Below are 21,168 nucleotides of genomic sequence, written 5' to 3' on the forward strand. Positions count from 1 at the left end.
CATTCGCCACTTCAGAGTCCGCGCTGTTTGTCCTACACCTACTATCACTTTAGACCTCTTCTTTCGCGCGGCTGATGAAAAATCGTGATCCAAGGACCGCTAAACGATGGACCGAAATACGCTATTACGCCATTCAACGTCAGTACGTAACTATAACTATATGGCATTTTATTGCATACACATTTTTCGAGATTATTGCTCACTTATAAAACACAAATTTTTATATCTTCATCTCTATTTTGTGATAAAAATATCCATATATATTTTATTATCGCGGACTTAAAATATTTATTACGTACGTCTATAAATTATGTCATCAAACTTAGAAGAAGAAAGAAGACAGAATGTAAAAATAATATGTAATTATGTAGTTTATTTAAAATCTTTTTTTATATATTTAATCGCCAAGATTATTTTACATTATTATTTGGTACAAGCGAAGAAAAAGGTATTTCGATTTAACGCAATTGATGCCTGACGATGGTAAGATTCTCGGCAAGAGGTAAGACCTGACCTGCCTATTTTGGTCGATCCGAGACGCATTGCCTTGAAGTCTCGTGTCACTCTTCCCGGTGGACCCTCTCCATTAGAATTTCCAATAAAGCTGTCGCAGGTGTAAAAAACGTATCAAGACCCCTATGAATCATGCGTCGCGCAAAAGCGGAGCCGCTAAGACACGTGTATCTGTTATGCTTTCTCTCGGTAATTCGCAGGATGGTTTATGCACCCGTTCATACGCCTCTCTCTTTCTCCGCGCTACTACAATCTGCCCCACCATCATCCATTCAGTGTCAACGGGGTCGATGACTCCGTCGAAGTAATTATTATCATTGAAATTAGGTTTCAATCATATACGAGAAGAATGATTCGAGTCATCTATAAATGTTTGACCTGCGGGCAATTGCGAATTAATAATATGACGTCACGCAAATAAATAAGTCGAATAGTAAGAACTCTAATATCGATTCTCTCTAGGTGGTTGATACTATCGCCGCGTTATTTCGCGTCAACGTCATACGCGTGGGTTTATAGAGATTGCTCATGACTTTTCCGTCGGAGAGCCATGTAATCTGTGTCATCATCCGCTTTTGGTAATCACAAATTTAATGGATCGAACCGAGGCAATTGTAATTATCAAGTTAAGATTCCGAAGCATCCGTAACCGGTTTACACGCACAGCTTCTGTGAACGAATACGCGCTATGAATTGATAATGCGTCACAATTAATACAGAGATATAGATTATAGATATATTTACTCGATCAAGGAACATACGATATGAGAAGATTCGCATAAAAAGTGATAAAAAATAAATTTTTAAAATAAAATATTTATATTATAATTTATATTGTAATAGTTAAAAATAAAAATATAATTTGCCATCGATTTCTTATACAAATAATCAATAATTAATAGTATTTTACGTATTTATGCAATCGGGAAAAAGTATTCGAAGATTCCGGACATTCAGGTATCCGGATTTGAAATTAAATCCAAATTTTAATGAATAATTCAAATAATCAGATACTAGGTGAAATAAGAGTTTTAGTTAAAATTATGTTAATAAGTTGTAAATTTGCAAGTATGATTAATATAAAATAATTCAAAATTTATCATTTTACAAGAATAAGTTTGCATTCCCCTTCTTGTCTCTTGTAAATCAAATGGCCTGTGTGTGTGTGTGTACATATGTACTTGAGTGTATATAAATTTATAACAGACTATTTAATTATTATATAGATATATATATTTTTTTTTTTGCTTTTCTCTTTCCTCTATCTTTCTTCTCTTCTAAAATTTTTCATAGCACGCGAAAACAAATTTTACGCAGGAGGATTGGCAGAGAAAAAAATATATTCAATTCGAGGTTCACAGCTAAGACGCGTTGCACAAAAACCAATACGTATCCGCGTGCCGGCCATGATGGATTGTCGGAGCTATGGGAAACTATCTGTCAAGCACAATATCGACCCTCGCTCTCTCTGTCCAACCCCTGCAAACTCGGGGTTCACTCTCGTTGCCGCCGTCCCTCCTGGGGGTGCGTTCTGCAATGTAGGTTTACCTACACATTGCCATACAAACCTTTCTCAGCCCCCCGTTTCCATCCTCTTCCCCCTCTCTTTTCGTTTTCGCCCAAATCTTCGACCATTTCGCGAAGAACCTATCTTCTCCTTTATAAGTTCTTTTGTTTGTCCGAGAATGCATCCTAGTGCGGTGTTTGTATAACTATTATAATATTCACACTTTCCAGGAAAATTAAAAGTAATTTCATAGGCACTCATATATATATATATAAATATACGTTCACTGATTCTTTCTACATTATATACATATTTCGTATATTAATTATTATATTGAAAAGATAATATAAATTAAAAATTAAAAATTAAATAATGTATGTTAATTAAGTAATGAACATATTAGGATTAGAATTCGGGAAAGAAGTCGGGTGACAAATGCATAATTGTTCTCCTATTCATAAACACTAGATTTCGCAGGTATCTGTCTAATACGGATATCCATATAGTGTGTGTACTCGTGGAAATATAATCAAGTAAATCGAGTATTAGTTATGAATAAATCAGCCCTGGAAAAACATATGACGTTTAAGTAAACATGTGACATGTTTATCGCTGCATACGGCTTTTTTAAATTTAATAATTCAATAATTTATTAAAAACATCATGTGGATACAGCTATTATAAATATTTGGATGTCATACCGATATGCAAAATCGACGATTATCCGGTGCTTATGGTTGGGCAAGCAATTATTTCTTTGTTATATTACCTGGTTTCTCTTGCAAATTCTAATCTTAATATATATATAATTTTTTATAATGATTAATATGTAAGATATATATTATTATTACTTTAAAATTAATATATATATATATATATATCAGAAATAGATTTACAAAAAAAAAATTTCCAAAAAAATTAAAAATGAACTTAACTTCAAATTATCTAAAAATCTAAAATTACTTTTCATTTTCCTGAAAAAGTTTTGTCCAATCCAATTTTTGTTGTTAATTCAATTTTGCACAAATTCACACCTGTGTGATACGGAGGAGCCAGCCGTAAATCCGTCATCATGAGCTTCGCCCGTTATTACTCATATCCAGTTTTGAATCTATACAAGTAACAATTGTCACAAGCTATATATTAGGATTGCTTAATTATGAAGGAAAACAAGACACACACATATTCAATTTCTATATATTCTAATGTGAGGAAATTAAAATTTTTCAAAGATGAGCTGAAAATATTTCCGGATATATGTTTAAAAAATAATGTCACTAGTAGTATGCATAGTTGCATAAGATTAGAGGCGCAACTAACTTGCCATTTGACAAGCTTAAAATCTTAGAATTTGGGGGATAAATAGAGAAAGAGAGAGGAAGAGAGAGAGAAAGAGAAAGGAAAGGAAGGTGATGTAGTGGGGAGAATAGCTATGCAGCTGCGCTGTTCACATGGAACAAGATGGTTGAAAGCGTGAAACGTGCGCGGATAGGCGTCCTACTTTTTTTAATGTTTTAAGTGTTTTTTTAGAACAATAACTCTTTTTTTTTTAATCTTGTTGTACAGTGTTCAATAACAAAATAATACAATAGTTCTATGTTATAAAAATTCAAGGACTTTCTACATTTGAAGAATGTGCAGTTAATAATTATATATAATAAATGTTGATGATTATAGCTATATATGCATTAACATTTAACTAAAAGCAAGCTTTTCCAATGCAAAAAAATAAAAAAATAAAAGCTCTTACCGTAGTATGTATTGTGATCTTGTTGTGTTTTGTGTCGTGCCACAAAAATTTTAATGAATTAACTGTTATATTTTACTAATTATAACATTATATATGACTGTAAAATATTGAAATAGTTACATTTATATAACAAAAGGATTTAATTATTTCAAAAAAATTGTTTTGTCTAAATGTGAATAAGTAAAAATGTGAAATGTGTTTCGTAATAAAAATAAAAATAAAATAAAACATATATTCTGGCATAAGATCTGTCATAAGGATAATGATAAATAAATATAATATAATATAATAAATGAAACTCAAAAGAATTCCTCAGTTCAAAGTCCAAGACATTCAAATTTTATTTAGTGTATAGAAATTGAATAATTGCTTCCGTAAAAAGATATTTCTACAATAAAAATTGTATTTCTATAAATATATATTTATTTTGATGAAACCGAAGAAAATATTATTGTCATTGATATTGACAAAAACAATTATTATAAAGATAATTATGTGTAATTAATAATTAAAAAATTTTATTTTTTATTATAGAAATTTTTTCACGTATTGGGTTAAATAGAATGTTCGTGCCGTTTTTCGGTCTTCATCTGATAGAAACGGCACAAACCATTTCCATTTAATCCAATATATGAAAGAATTTCTATAATAAAAAATAAAATTTTTTGATTATTAATTACATATAATTATCTTTATAATAATCGCTTCTGTTAATATCAATGACAATAATATTTTCTTTGGTTCCATCAAAATAAATTTTACAGAAGTACAATTTTTATTGTAAAAATATTTTTTTACGAAAGCAATTATTCAATTTCCATACACTAAATAAAATTTAAATGACATGTACTTTTAACTGAAAAATTCTTTTGAGTTCATCCCGATATTGATACACTTGAAATTTATAATAAAATTTTTTTGGCATGTGTACAGAGGCAAAATGCTATTAAACAATAGAAACATGTCCTTTTCACTTATCTGGTGTGATCTATATTACATATAGCAAGATTCAATTTGTAAGAAATATCATCTATAGTGAATTTTAGGAGAAAAAATAATAATTCAATCTGAAACTAAATTTTTTTTTTTTTTTTTTTTGTTATTTGCTCTATTTAAGAGAGTAGAAAAATGGTATAATTTAAAAAAAGCATTCTAAAGAATATTTAATATTCTTTAAATGCAATTTTTGATATATTATATAACATTAATCGGAATTTTAACATTGAGAGAGATTGTTTTATATTTCAAAAATATCCTGCCTTCCGCTTGTTATCCGTTGCATATAGGTATAAATATAGGTTTCAATTTTTAATTTTCCAAAGTCTGACAATTATGTAATATATATATTTATTTATATACAATTTTTTCATAAATATATATGTATATATCTGTATATAGATATGGATACAAATGTATGTACAACATTAATAAAATATATATATATATATATATATATATATAACTATACAATAATATATTGATATATTATTATATAATTATAGCAAAGACAATAATAAATTAATAGGACAAAAATATTGTGTACGTATCGCTGAACTTGTTATTATGAATTAAGCGATAGTGAGAGTTGCCAAATATGAGCATTATCATCAATCAAATTGTTTGTGAATTTTGCATTATGTGTCTAAATATTTTTGAGAATGACGTTTGCAAATATTTCCCCGTAAAATGCAATATTATTAAAGGAATGTTTCGAAGAAAATGCGGTGTGAACGGCCGGAGCTTTTTTGATACCTGAGCTGTAGAACGCTCGTTGTTTCGCTCGTCCATAAATCATAGTGATGCAAGGTCAGCTGCCCCGATCTCGGTCGTCGCGGCATTCCCTCTTTACGAACCGGCGTGAAGGACCAACTGTGTGTTCCGAGTTCGACATACTGCGTTTCTGAAGGTTATCTCGGCTGACTTGGAAACGCCGACGTAAGTCTTACCTGACTACATTGGTCTTCATTGCAACAGTTCTCTATTTCTCTATTTGTCACTGTATTTAATTATCTAATATTGCATTTTCTGAAATGTCCAGCATATTACATATATATATCTTTATAGGGATACTATCGTATTAATCAATTATCACTATTTAATAATTATGTGATTCCACGTCTTTTCTTATCTATACATATTATATTATATAAGTAGTTAAACGCGTTTTAACAATATCTGCCGAAAGTAGTTTTCAATTTCTATTATTTGTATAAATTCTTTAAAAAAACTTGTTAATTTATTTAGTAAAATAATTATAAATGTGCACTGGTATGAAATAAAAATATGCACTGGTCAAGAATTCGAAATAATTATTTTATATCCATTAGGATAAATTCAAAAATTCAACATTTACGTAACATGAGCAGTCGTACCTTACTTTGATATTCTCATCAGGGATGTTCAGAGATTGTGATATTGCATTAAAGATATATCTTGCTGATAAGATGGAATGTTAAAATAATTCTGATACGCTCCGTCAAATTGTTGCAGAATTGGTTGCGGTTGCGGCTGTTGCGAAAGATTTAATGTCTGTTCCCGTTGAATCGTTAACACGTTGGTTGTCAAATCATTTATCGGTGTAGTCGTAGTTGAAGAGAAGTCATTTTGCGATTTTTCACTTTTCGTCTTCTTAGCTTTCATTCGTCGATTTTGAAACCAAATTTTAATCTGTCGTTCTGATAAATTTAAGATCGAGGATAGCTGTTCGCGACGTTGTTTCGGAAGATATTGCGTGGTATGAAATTCCTTTTCTAATTCGAAAGTTTGTTTCTGTGTATAGGTCTGCCTCGTGCGTTTCTGTTCAATTCCGTTTACTTGATGAGCTGTAACAATCACGTTACAAATTATGCGGGATTTGTATATATTAAAAACAAGTTTAAAATATATTTAAAATTACAGATTGAGGGTAGACGACTAATATTTTTTATATAATTTTTATTATTTTTTCTGTAAATATAAGAAGATATAAAAAATGGAAACTATATAAGTTATTTATACAATATATGCAAGACGCTTTATAACGATCGACTTACCGTTAGTCCTATTTACCCATGCAAATGATGTAGGACTGTCGAGAGAGGGAAGCTGTCGTCGTTCGTCTGTATTATTTATATCTCCGTATTTATTTCTTTGTTTGTAACTGTTGTTGTTGTTACAGTTTGTTCCCTGTTGTTGCCGTGAATATATGGTTTCGCGATACGGGGCCTGTATCCTTGGTCGACTTGAGATAGAAATCGAGCTATTGTAACTGCCGGAATGATCGGTATAATTTTGTTCATAAAAAATTTGCTGTTGTTGACACGACTCCTGTAAGTTGGCAACAGATTGGATACACTCGGCAATGGGCGATGTTTGATTAGAGGAGGACGGAGACGTTTCCCAAACCCGCGAAGTAATTTGATTGTTAGAATTGAGAGTCGGTGAATATTTGTCTGGATTTGCATAGTAACTTCCCGTTATAGCTTTCTTGCCGTGAATTAGAGCCTTTTCTAGTAAACTGGACGGTCCTGGGATATATCGTGATGCGTAATTAAATAAGTTTTGCTGCAGTTGTTGGCTTAATGGCTGATGCGGGGGATGATGCGGTGGATGATGCGGTGGATGATGCGGCGGATGGTGCAGCGACTGGTGTGATGACTGCTGCGGTGGCTGACACTCTTCCCTAAATATAAGAGAGAGATCTTCCTCGCTCGAACAGTTCCGCCAATAATCATTCGAGTTTGATTGCATATTGTTATATAAATATGTATATCACAGCAATTTACAAGCGTGCGCGCGCACGCTCACATGCGCCCACACGCATACATATATTACACTCGCCGACACATTACACGCGCCCACGAGCACGCATATATACACACACTCTTTTTATCCACGAGACAAAGTTTACAAATTTATTTCGCTTACTGATACACTGGTATTACATTATTATCACGAATAACCGGATGAACTCGATGTAGAATTTTCTTGCCGCCTCACACGTTTAATCGGCACGTTGTCAGTATCGAGAGCCGGCAAAACTAATACTGCTACTTGCAATCTTTTCCCTATACGATATAGAGTGTAACCGAATCGAAAAGCGAATGGTTTGTCCGTTTGATTTTCCAGAGAACTTTCAGGCTTGTCTATTGGTCCTAGAGGGGACGAGGGAAGAGGCGGGGGTCAAACTACACTGAAAATCACGAACGAACTTGCAACTAGTATAATACCGCACTACGTAGAATGGGGTCTTTTGGCGAAGGTGGAGGGGTACCCTTAGCACAAAAGCCCACACGGTCTCGGTCGGCCTCTGCCCGAATCGAGGTATCGCAGGGGGGCTCGGCCTCTGTCAGCTGCCTCTTCATTCACTGCTAAGGCCACCCCCGAATATACATTCGATTTTTGATCTGTTACTCGTGCCGCAGTCCCCTCCCACTATTAATGCTATTGACACAAAATCTACGCTGGCTTCCCCACTTTCCTCCCCCAGTTCCAACGCGACCTCGCACAATGCACGGTGTTATGGGCACGTATGGGACATCTTTGCTCGCAGGGTCGTTGATCCTGCACACGTCGATTTGAAATTGACTTTCGCCGCTTCTACGAGACAAATCTCTTTATTAAGTCAGCTTCTTTATACGTTAAAGTAACGCGAGATATCTTCTTCTTTTCTGTTTCTGTCGATCTTACTTGATTTTCTTCCCTCTTCATTAGAAATATACACACTCTCGATGTAACGATTACCACGAATATAAAATTATTTCTGTGTTTATCGTGTACTAATCAGAGATGAGGTCGTGAAAAAGAGTCTTTAACCGAACATCTGTTTATACACGCGCTATCAGTATTTACAAACATATTGTCTTTATTGTTAACCAAGAAATTCCGTCGAGTCGTAAAGCCATGGCTTACGAAGTAAGAAAGTATTAGGATGCTTAAGTGAGATGTATTGATTAAACACGCTGGACAAGGCGTCAACGATAGGGTTAAAAGAACGTTTCGAGAATAATTATCCTTAACGGAAGATAATAGACGGCCTCACGGACAAACTATAAATAGCAAAGAGCGTCCGAAAAAAAAAGTGATTGATGATGCGTTCGAAGTGGTGACCAACCTACGGGGATTCTAAACGGCTGAACGGACACGCGTCCGCACGCGCGCGCACACACGTTCGTTGCGCGTTGTACACGTATGCGGTCGAGTTTAGGCATACATGGCAAATCGAACGATGTCGGAAGAACGCCTCGCGCTCTCACGCGCATGGATGCGAAATGCATTCTGCGTTAGCCTATAGCAATAAATAATAATCCACGATGGCCGATACTTGTGGGAAGGGACGAGGGTTCCGGAGTTGGGAGCATTTCCTAATGATTTTAGCTATACCGACTTTACTTTTGCTGGCATCGCCGACGTATAATACGTTACAAAAGAGAAATATACGACGTACAATACGTTATATGAGAGAAAATTAAAATAGAATAATTATCATCGTTAATTTAATTTCTTTTAATCGAGATATTTGATTACAATAAATTATGTTACATACATATATACATATACACGCGTTTACGCGAGAATATTTCGTAATTACATAATACATTTTCTAAGTATTTCTTTTTATTTTTGTATTGTCAGGTAGATCCTGTTTATGGCACGGTGGATCATAAAATTAAGGCGGAATGACCTGAACGACATCCGATGTGAAATATTCCATGTAAAATGTGTGGTCTTTATTTCTTATGAGTATCCTCTCGTATATAATAATCAAATCCTAAAATACACGTTTCTGTACATGCTGTTTTTTTTTCTATTTTACCGAAAAAAAACCGTTTATTTCTATCTCAGTTTGTTTTACACCAGGTAATTTTTACAATTCTGCTGTTACACAAGTCTGCTGACCCATTGGTCTAATAATGAAATAGTCTTTTGTCGGCAAATACAAAGCCGTGGGTCCAAGGATCTCGAAAGAAGCTGAGAGTTTTCATGGAAAGTCTCTTACCATGTTCTGTGTGTCTCTACGTTACAACAATAAGTTGTAAAACTTTCACTTCAAACGAAACAAATAACCGAGACCGAATAGAGATATTGTTCGAGACTTTTTTGTTGAAACCATGTTTCAAAAGTTGCTCCAACGTATTATCTTTCTACCTACATTTACGTGATGCGCCTCGATTCTTTTTCGTTCACAAGTATTCCATAGACGAATTGGGAATTATTTTTCAATAATTTGAGAACAATTTCTATATTATTTTAAATCACTTTGATTATACTATACGTGTTTAATATATCTATATAAGACGTATACAAATTAATAATTTAATAACATTATAACAGATAAAACGTATATAGGATGCATGAAATGATTTATACATTAATTGTTAGTTAATGTATTAGAATTGCATTGCATGGAATGGTAACATCTCTGGTAGGTTAACATATGTGCTTATGTACTCCCTATCTGATTCTCCGCCATATGAGCAACGATGGAGGTAAGGAATTTTCGTTACTGCAATAGACGACATTTGTAGCCATTTGGGAAAATTGGGAATATCAGGCCAGACGGCATCTATTATTGTGAGCGATTGATTTATATATCTCGCTTGCGGTGCGTGTGTGTGTCGTACCATGACAAATTACTTGCATTCACACGTGACTTTATATGCATTAATACAAAATGACCATTCGCCGAAACATTTTTTTATTTTTTTTATTTTGTTTAGCCTTATTAGATTGAGATATGTTTGCCTTAAAAAAATTATAATAAAACTGAACACACACACGCACACACACACACAGTTTTTGATCTTATTGCAATTTTTAATCGTAGTTTTCTTTGATAAAGTCTAAGACTGCAGAAATGATTTGCATTGCGTCTACTAGTAATTTCCATTCTTAAATGTTGATTACATATAATACATTTCAACAGGGATAGAATAAAGTGAGTATTTTTTACAGAATGAGACATGATACGACAAAAACGATAGAACATTTCACTAAACTTGCAATTTCATGGGTAATTAGTAATGATACTAAACGCATCCTTTATATATGTTTCTTTTTTACGTGCATTAATTGACGTTTGTCTCAGTCATTTAGCAAAGAGCTCTTTAACGTGTCATATTCGGTGTGGAAGTATCTCTTTATATGTCTCTTACTTTGCGTACGTTATCAACATTAGAATAGAATAATAGAATGTTCTCCTAAATGAGTGTTTTTTATTCGAAGCAAAAAAGGAACAATCGTCCTTTAGTGTTAAATTTGTAACACTAAAAAAAAATAGAAAAGGAAATACGGCAATAATCCTTTTTCCCTTGATATATTTTATTGTGTCCATTCTTTTTTATGTTCTCATCAGAATATTCCGTTAGAAAATAAAAGATTGTTCCGAAAAAAATGAATTGCACAAACAAGCTACATATATACAGATGCCAGACACAAAATTTTTTATTCTTTCCCTAGAACACAAAAGTGGAACAATCCAGAATACTAAATAGTTGTTGCAGTAGAATATATTTTTTTATTCAAGTTTAAAAACAATATACGTTAAAACATAATAAATTTTGAGTGCACATTATTTGTTATTCACAATTGTTAATATCTAATTCTTTTATGCGTTACCACCGAATCCCAAAAATAGCCTTTAAGTATTAAAAAAATTGGATCAGATGCGGATGAAAAAAATCTTTCGGTCGATTAATGAAGAATCGGCGCCTCTCAATAAAAACATACATCCGTATGTCAGATACATTGAAAAAAAAAAAAAAAAAAAAAAAAAAAAAAAATCATACTTATAAAGTGTACTTTGAATGGGACGGGGAGGGATTATCGATCCAGCGTTTGTTTGCGTAACGTGTTTACTTCTCGCCGCGGATATCTTCCCTCCTTTACTCGGCCGGGGCACCCTCGGCGACGAGCCGAACTCAGCAGGGATGGATCGGCGGTGGTAGGAAGGAGTGACAGCGAAAAGGGGCCGCGGGAAAGGGGGTAGGGAGAGTAGGACGTTGGAAATATCATTTATCACGGCCAGGACTGTCAATCTCCGCCGCATTGATACGATGATAGTCCGCCGACGTCGCGATGCTTGGCTAGCTGCTCATCCGCCGTGGAACCGCCGACATTTCTCGTTGTGCGTAGGATGTTCCGTCATAACGTTGTAAATTAAAGCGATGCACGCTCGATCATTAATATGACATTTATACCTATTCTAATTATGTGTATTAATGTAATTTTAATTGGAGATTTATATCGGGGATAAATCTCTGAATTAATGTATAATAAATTCAATGGCGAATATATTTTATCGGGGATATAATACAAGCGATTTCTAAATGAACAGATTTTCAATTCAAACGACTCGCTTAGAGTAGATCATTAGATCATTAATATTTACACACTTTCAAAATCTTATATCACTTTATTGCGCTGATGTTTTCATCGGTTATACTTACCATTCTTATCCGTTTGTGGTCGGAGAACAGTAGATCTATTTTAAAACGGGACGTATATCGGGTGACGGAAGTTAATGAGGCTTTTGCGTGTACCGGAAACCATTGGATTCTTCTGCCGCTAGGGAAGAACAACTTCCACCCTCTCCTCTAAGCTGTGTAACGGCCACTCCCAAATTTTGCACGCACATTAAGTACTTCATAAATTTAAAAAACTGCCCATGTGACCGTCGATAAATAATTTCGCACGATTAAGATATCGATAACAATCTAATTATGACACTTAGTTTTAACACTAATAATTATATGTCTATAAAAAGAGAATATTATCACATACATCGAATATAATGAACATATACATATACGTAAAGTAATAGTATAAATCACATCTTTCACATTTTAAAGTACAAAAATATTTCGATCTAAAATAATCAAACTGATCGTTTTATTACAGCATCATTTCATAAAATAAAAACATTTTATACTTAGTCAGAAAAATTATACAAAAATCAATAGCGTAAAAATTTTATTTCTAACGTTATGCTATTTATATTATTTATCGGTTTATATAGTTGTTTAGAGCTTCACTTGTTAAACTACAATACGTGTCGGCTGCAAGAAAGCTGCGGCATAAATGAATGCAAAAATAACGCCTTAGGGATCCTGCGCATGCTCTATGATATAAGCGCGCGTTGGGAAAACCATTACACATAAATCATAGTCCCTTGGACGACCGGATATATCGGATCGTTGAAGAGAATCATAGTGATCGCCGATCGATATTTTCCCACGAGATCTATTCTCGTTAAATAACATGTTGCGGGACCAAAACTAGATCTAGATCGTCTTAGCGCGCTTCAAGGTTGACGAAACATTCCATTAAACCTACTTACTTATCTAGCCGTGGTAGCAATCATCATTAACGCGGTTCTCGCTTATCCGATGCTTATTAACGGGGAGAGGGAGGCGCGAGGGGGGAAAGGTCAATGGAAGGAGAGCGGTCAATACGCGAACAATCGCCGGAGGCTAAAATTCTATGCGAGATCGACAAAACGTTTTTAATTGATGCGAACGAAAGCTGCAAACGGCTAGGCGTTCCATGTACCATTAGATAGTTATTGCGATCACCGGGGGGATGCGTGGAATGGCGTGTGGATTGTGTACCGGCGCACATACACGTATATACGAAGCGCACACTCGCGCGCTCGTATAGGTGCATTTACGTGGGGTAAAGCCATCGTGGCTTCATTCACGTCAGATCTGAGGCGACCACGTCATTTATCTGCCAGCCAGTCGGGCTAACGATGCATTGCCGGTTTGTTGGCCGAAGTCGTCGCCGCGGTATATACGAAGATCGCGCGCGAAATCGCAGACGCTTAAAGTTCTTCGGCTGAGTCTGAACGAAATAAGCTTATTTAGCGCTCTGGTATTTAGCGAGTTATCACCTGAGCTCGAGGAGCTCGTTAACGCCCCGATTCACCTGTACCTGTATTCGGCTACGCGTCCGTATCGATACGCGACACGCTCGTGTTTACGGCCGTTAAATTATGGCCGATTGACACGACCGCTCGCTCGACACGCATTATTTGTCGCCCGTTATCATTACGCTTCTTCGTTACGGTCATTAGGTATGATTATGCGATTATTTGTAATCGTATAAACGCACGCGCGCGCGCGCGTATGCGTGCGTATTGTCGAGAAAAATAATCCTGCGATAATAAGCGGCGAATTGATCAGCGAATGCGCGATAATCGGTTATTGACTGCTGTTATTGACTGGAAAAAATGTTTACATTTATTCCGCGCGAGATATACCAACACGACATTCGCCAAGAAATGAACGACGCATGATTGTAAATTCAGTGTAAATTCAGACGCATTATCATGGTATCAGTACATGATGTTCAGATTATATACATATATACGTGCGGATTTGTAAGTACATTAATTTACATTCGTTTTGTTTAAGCTTCTTAATATCGCACTGCATAATACAATCATGTATATTGTACAATATATAATGAATATTTTATAATATATATTATAATGTATCTGTATGTATATATTTATTGTGTACAAGCTGTATCATTCTAATAATAATAATAATATTTGTGCAATCGAATGCATTTAATGATGTTCGGTACACATTGAATAATTAAATTTTTCTATGATATGTGAGAAGCATTTTTTTTCTTTTATAGACAATTAATTAATATATAATGAAACAAAAACATTGCACGAATTGTGCGTCTCGTACCAAATATTCGATCGTACAAATTAATTGTAAAATTTAATATTTTTCTAATAAAATGTGGGGGAAAAAAAATCATTGGATAGAGCGAAAATTTTAAAAATGAATAAATATGTGACATATGAAATATTCATAAGTATTCACGAGCAATATTATTTTATATTGATTAGCTGAATGCGACAAATTCAACCGACATTAGTAAAAACCGCTAACAAAAAAGTTATGTGATTATCAGTACTTGCATCGTACATCTGTGCGGTGTCCATGAAGGTAATTAGACAGCTACTGCCGAAGTCATTAATTATTACTCGACCGACAGAGAGACAGCGAAAGAAGGATGCGTGACCCTCCGTTGTTTTATAATGCGCGTAAAAAATTCAGAGAGGACCACCGCGAAAATTATCAAACGTGCTACTTTACGGAAACTCTCGGCAAAAATCTGATTGTTTATAATTATATTAATTTAATAAATGTGTATGTGCAAATTTTGATGTACTTTTTATATGTATTATAATATAGTGCAATAATAATATCGCTTGTCATTTGTATATTACTTGTACTACTGCAAAAGTTGAAAATATGCTCTTATGCGACTTACGCATATATGATAACAATTTATACAGCAGATGTATTTAATACATTTTTCTAACATGTTGACTTCTCGTTAGGATATGAAAAAATATTTCAAACGATGTACCCTATTTCTAAACCTTCTTTATACATACATACATATGTAAAATATTAATGCAGAAAATTTCAGATTTTATTATTGTCAGAAAAATATAATACATGGGGAGAGAGGATCTACGACATGGCTGGAGAAGAATTAGACGTTAACGTTCGCGCGGGGAGAAAGATGGAGGCGTAGGGATCGAGGGGGGGGGGTGGATTCATAGGATCGAGGGGGGTATCTCGAGGCGGGCTCGGTTACGTCCAAATAGAAATTCAATTGATCTTGTCCGGTAGTGTCAGGTAATCCATCTTGTTCCTTCCGCCGTGTCTGGAGCCGTGTCTAAGTTGGTCCGTGAGGAGGTTTCCGCGTTTCTCTTTCTCATTCTCCACTTTTCGGTTGCCGCGACGTTCCGTCGGCTACACGGTTCCGTCCGTCGCCGTAGAAAAAAAGAGGACAGCTGTCCAGCCGACCGCCAAACTACCCATTAATTACGTTCCTCGACACACTCACACTTATCCATTTGTTTGTCTTTCCATCTCTTGTCCTGACCTCCCCTCCCGCCCCGATCTCCGTCGCTCCTCACGGTCGCTCGGTTACCGCCACCCGTTGTGAATAAAAATCGCTCTGCCAAACTACAAGTCGTGCCCTCCGGTCCCTTCGTCCCTACGTACTTCCGGATTCTTTTTTTCGGACGACGACCGATGCGATGCGATGAGTGGATTTGTACGCGCGTCGGGCAACATCCTCAGCCGCTGTACAATTATCGCGCGTTCTTTGCGCACCGAGGAAATTGTGGGCCCCTGCGCATGATCCGTTTAATATTCACGAAGACCAGGTTCGCGAATTTTGCATTCACCTGCCGCTCGTTTCGACCTGCGCAGGCTTGCGTATCGTCCGAACGAGTGCCGAGAGCTCGAGTGAGATAACAATGATTATCCCTTTCGGATCGCCGATTTTATCCTCATCGCAGGATCGAAACGAGGCGGCCGAGCAACGATCTTAACTACGATAAGCTACCAAGATATCGACGGAGAGTTGTTCATGCACGTGCTCGCACGATGGGCTAATTGGTAATACAACTTTATTACTCTCCGTTAAGTAATGACGGTCTGTGTTAAGTATGCCCGATTCCGCAGGAAGGGATCACCGCGTGTGTATCGATACCGGATCGAGATAAAGGCGCGCATGTACGAGAGATAAGAGCATTGTATAAAAAAGTATAAAGTACGGGGAGAGAGTGTATCCTCTAATAAGGCGATAAAGGTCACCTACCGAGAACAATTTCATGACTCGCCTCAAGCGAGATCTCAAGTAGGCGATCTAGCTCGAATCGAGATGATCGGGGAGAGAACTGCAATCTTCGAAACGCCTACATCCGCCAGTTGAATATACGCGTTGCGTACAGATTATTTCAATAATAATGAGATTAAAATGAAGAGCTTGTTTACATGTATTTTTATTTAGGTGTATCTTACGTTAATAATATTTATTATATAGACGAGACACTAGATATGTCTAAATCTCACAGGATCGATTGGTGCCGTTAAGAAATGGGGGAGAGGGGGGGTTTTAGATGATTTACGAAATTCAAGACAAACGGGGAAAAAAGATCCGGACGCGTTCGCAGCTACTTGCGGATAATTAATAACGCCGAGATCAAAAGTGCGGCCATTGAATGTTCGCTCATTCACAAACGATCTCTCCGCCCAGATGAATGCGAACCGGATCGTTACAAGGGTATTCTGCGGGCGTGCCACGTATGGGTGTCTTCAGGTCAATACTGGCAGTACGGTGAATACAATTATTAATGCCGTCATTAAGAGCATTTACCATTTTTTAATACCCACGATCAGGAAGGAATATTATCCATTACTCAACCCTCGGCATTGTTAGATATTCCTTTTTACGTGCCTTTTTCAACGGCTGCAAATAAAGCAGTAATGGAGAATTGCGTCTTTTTATACATGGGATATTTTATAAAGTTTATATTATAAGCGTGGGATATGTTTGAATTGAACATTTTCGCTTGGGTAAAATTGTGTGTAAATTTATGACGCTTTTCAAATTATATCCTAACTAAACAAAATATTATATATAACGTTACATACATACATATGTAAGAATAGATTATAAATAATTTTTAGATTGTGCGCGAATTATGTAAAATAATTTATATTTATCGCATGTCCTCTCTTTCGCAATATAAAAATTTTATATGTGTGTTTATTGCCAACAACACACGAGAATTCAAGAAACTCGATCGTCCTCGATCTACGAAAGTATATTTTAATCGTCGTTAAGAGAGAGGGGAACCACGAAGGAACGAAATACGCGACGGAGACACGTGTCAACGCAATAAATCGTAGCGGTGTCCGACATATGGTTTGCTTTGGACGGCAAATTCGGACATATGACTGTAAACTGCGCACGGATGGCAATTAAATATCTTGTGTCTTTTATAATTTTCCTTGTTTTCCTTTCTTAAATAATATTCTTTAAAAATAAGCACCAAAAATAAACGCTAAAAATAAGCATTAAGAGTTAAAAACAAGAGGGATTTATATCATATAATCATAAATTGTATAAATAATAAGATATATTTAATTTTTATATATACATATTGTTACATAACAACGGAGTTTATTAATTTTTTTTATATCGTAAAAATTACGTCACTGAACTTTCTTAAAATCTTTTAGGAATTATACTGGTAAAATCTTTTAGGAATATTTTCGAATTAATAAATTAAATATTAATATACTTGTAAATCTTGTGTAAATGTGTACAATACTCGAAGAAAAGATATAAGCGTCCTAAAAGCGTTTATAAAATTTGTGAAACAAATCTATGAAATAAATTGATGCTATACGTTTATGAAAATCACGTGCGCTTTCGCAACGACAAACGCGATGATAAGCGTTTCGCAGTTGCATGAAAATGACTTCTCGTTGCGGATCAAGGATGATCTCCAAGGCGGAGAGAAGACTAGAGGCATCGTCGGGATTATATGGGGCGCGTCCACGTATACACTCACGTAAGCGCGCGCTCCCCAAAGAATATTTCCATCTCTTCCTGTCTCTACCGATCTTCGCTCGCATCCATTCTCGTCCTCTTCCTCCTGCTATTTCTTTCTCCCCCAATATGACGAGTGAACGTCGCGCACAGTTTACATCCACACCTCGTCCGATTATTTGTTGCTTCCGTTCCGAAGGACTATTTTCAACCGGATGACATTCATACGCGGTATTCAGATATGCCGTACGAGGCATATCGGATATGAAATATTTGTCTCTCGTTTACATAGAAATTTATTTATAGAAAAGGCACATTTTTTTTATACTTTGTTTTATTTTATTGTTTCATTTATTATACAAAATTTCTGCGTTTCAAATACATATCTGAAATATAAAAATGTATAATTAATAATCATATTCGCTTCGGGTATCATTTATCTTTACATATTTTCCCACTCATTTATTAAATTTTTAATTGAGAACTGTACAAATCTGAATTCAAAAGATTTAATAAAATTTACATCTGGGGCAACGATTTCTATCTTTCCAATCTTAAGAGTACTCTCGTGTTATCCGAATGTTTCCTCGAGCTGTTTTCATCTTTCACCCTCGAGAATAATTTCGCGACACACACGTTGCAGAAGTAAAAAAATAAAAATCACGGCGTGAAAAAGCGGCTGTGATGTTCAAAGTAGGCGGTCGTAGTTGCTCCGGGGTCTTCCTCTATACGGTTCCTCTCCAAAGCCTGTAATGCGGCTTACAACTAGGGAGTTATGGCGCCGGCTGGCGGTACGCGAGCAAGATTTGACTTCGAGAGGGAGTTATCAGGCGACTTAATCGAACGATTAATGGTACGGCACGTGTAAAAGTCCGACAGTAACGAAGAGACGCGCGCAAAAGAGGACAGGGGCTAAGAATCAGACACTTCGGATCGGCCATGAAACCGCTTGTCAGACCCCAATGCGTGGTTCTCTTGTGTATTTAAAATAAAACGATCTACAGGGCTGAGCGATTAACTAATTATCTGTAGATCAAAGAGAGCTATCGGGTTATGATCGCAACTCGTCCGCTCTGTTGTTTACGCAAAATAATACAAAGAACGATATGCACTCGACGATTATCGCTTCTGTCGAGATAGATATCGCAATTGAAAAGATATACAGATATAGATTTAATTTTATATGCAAAGCGCAAAAAATTCTGTTTCAACAACGCTCTATATAATTTTGAAGTGATTATATTTTTGAGAATCGGCTTGTCATATACAAAATAGCGCAAAATAAATATTCGCAATAAACATAAATCATTTTGAAACTTTCATTGACAATCGCGTCAAATGCGAAAATATCTAATTACTATTCCTATTGAATTATTCGCCGTTAGCAGAGAGGTCTTTAATTCCATCCCTTCCTGTCCAACTCTTTTCAAGAGCCTTTATAAGAGCGGTCTAATCCTCTCTTCAGATTAGAAAAATATCGGAGGTGATGGAGCGATTCGAGACGCGTTAAATATTAAGCCGACTGCGAAGCACATTAGACTTGGTTTATAATGAGGTCGTTTTCTGTATCTTGGAGATAAAACTCGTGCGCCTCTACCGCTGATCAGGGCTCATTAGCAGTAGATTAATATAATCCGTTCGACGTGGAACGATTAAACAAATGCACGGTAGCCGTGTCCACGACAACATCCCCATTCGTTTGGTTGCTTTCAAGTGTTCAACACACACATACATATATGTAGATATATAATTTGACATAGATTAGAGAGAGACTTTGATATATAATAATTATGATGTATATAAAATTATCAGATGTTTCTAAGGCTACAATAATAATTAAAACAATTAATTTGTGAGAATGTCGACAGATTAAAACATATAGATAAAGAAAGAGAAAAGAGTGAAAAAAAATTTAAACTTCAATTTCTCCACGAATACTCTCCAGTTTAATCACATCAGATGTATAACATACATATCTTGGTAGTAGCACATTATATTTTAATTTTTTAACTACGACAGTAGACATTGTACTCCACGATTCTCGGCAAAACCATCTAAATATGTGAGACACGGTTTTTTTACATTTTGACGCGACAGAGAGAGAGAGAGAGAGAGAGAGACGATCTGTGGCAATAATATCGCAGCTCGTAGATTGAAAGTTACGAGGGAGTAAGTAAAGAAAACCGGAGCCTTACATGGAACTCTGCGCGAAATCAAGATCTCGGTTAAGGTGGGGACACGAGGGTAATGGCGTGTGCATTATTCTGATAAATCGCACCGACTGGCGTCAATCCTGACTTGGAGCTGACTGGAAATCTTGCCCGGCAAAATCTATACCCACCTACGCAGGATGCTTGAAGTCAAATCGCGACATCATCGAACGAGTAGGCTAAGTGAAAAATATGTCGTGCGATTGACGTTGTACGTTTTTATCCTTGAATAATATCGTATAAGAAATACAGATTTTTTTTCTACGCTACGATATATGGGGACAATTCGAAGTAGAGTATTAAATTTGCAAGAGATAATTGTGCTAGCATAATCAACGACAGCTTACGCTATAGTTTATAATAAACCAAACGTAATAATGAATTTATATCGTCTAAAGCGAAGCTCTCTTTTCGTTTCGAATCGTTATTTCTCACGTATATGTGTTTAGATGAAAAAATATATCGCGGTTATTATCTGAATCGCGTAACGAATTTATAGCTTATCGATTAATGTTTTAACGATGTATCTGTCACATTGTTTGTTAGCGTCGAAAGAATCAATTGGCTTATACTCGAGTCGTAAAGCCACAAATTTATCGCAGTATTATCGATCGTCACACCGACCCTAATTAGCAATTGACAGATACTAACCACAAAATTAACAATCGCGTGCAATGTAAAACATCTGACGAATTCTATTACATTAAATAAAATATAAATTAAATATTGTAGAGTTCTGTAATCCTTTTCCAATAAAGTCGATTAATTTTTTCCTCCTATTAACGTCAGATGAAAGACTATATTATTGCTAGAAATACGATCATAAATAT

At 35.6% G+C, this 21,168-nt stretch overlaps 1 protein-coding gene across 1 annotated transcript; it reads right to left on the reverse strand.

Annotated features, from left to right (window-relative positions):
* Window positions 1–6,170: 6,170 nt before the first annotated feature.
* Window positions 6,171–7,499, reverse strand: LOC138933251 (homeobox protein Hox-A5-like). Its single transcript, XM_070295838.1, has 2 exons — window positions 6,803–7,499; window positions 6,171–6,592 (listed from the first exon to the last, which is right to left on the reverse strand). The coding sequence occupies exons 1-2, from the start codon at window positions 7,497–7,499 to the stop codon at window positions 6,171–6,173; spliced, it is 1,119 nt and encodes a 372-aa protein (XP_070151939.1).
* Between the last annotated feature and the right edge of the window lie 13,669 nt (window positions 7,500–21,168).

The sequence above is a fragment of the Polyergus mexicanus genome, unplaced genomic scaffold (assembly GCF_030449975.1).
Source record: "Polyergus mexicanus isolate NDT 795.1 unplaced genomic scaffold, iyPolMexi1.0 SCAF_5, whole genome shotgun sequence".
Taxonomy (NCBI): domain Eukaryota; kingdom Metazoa; phylum Arthropoda; class Insecta; order Hymenoptera; family Formicidae; genus Polyergus; species Polyergus mexicanus.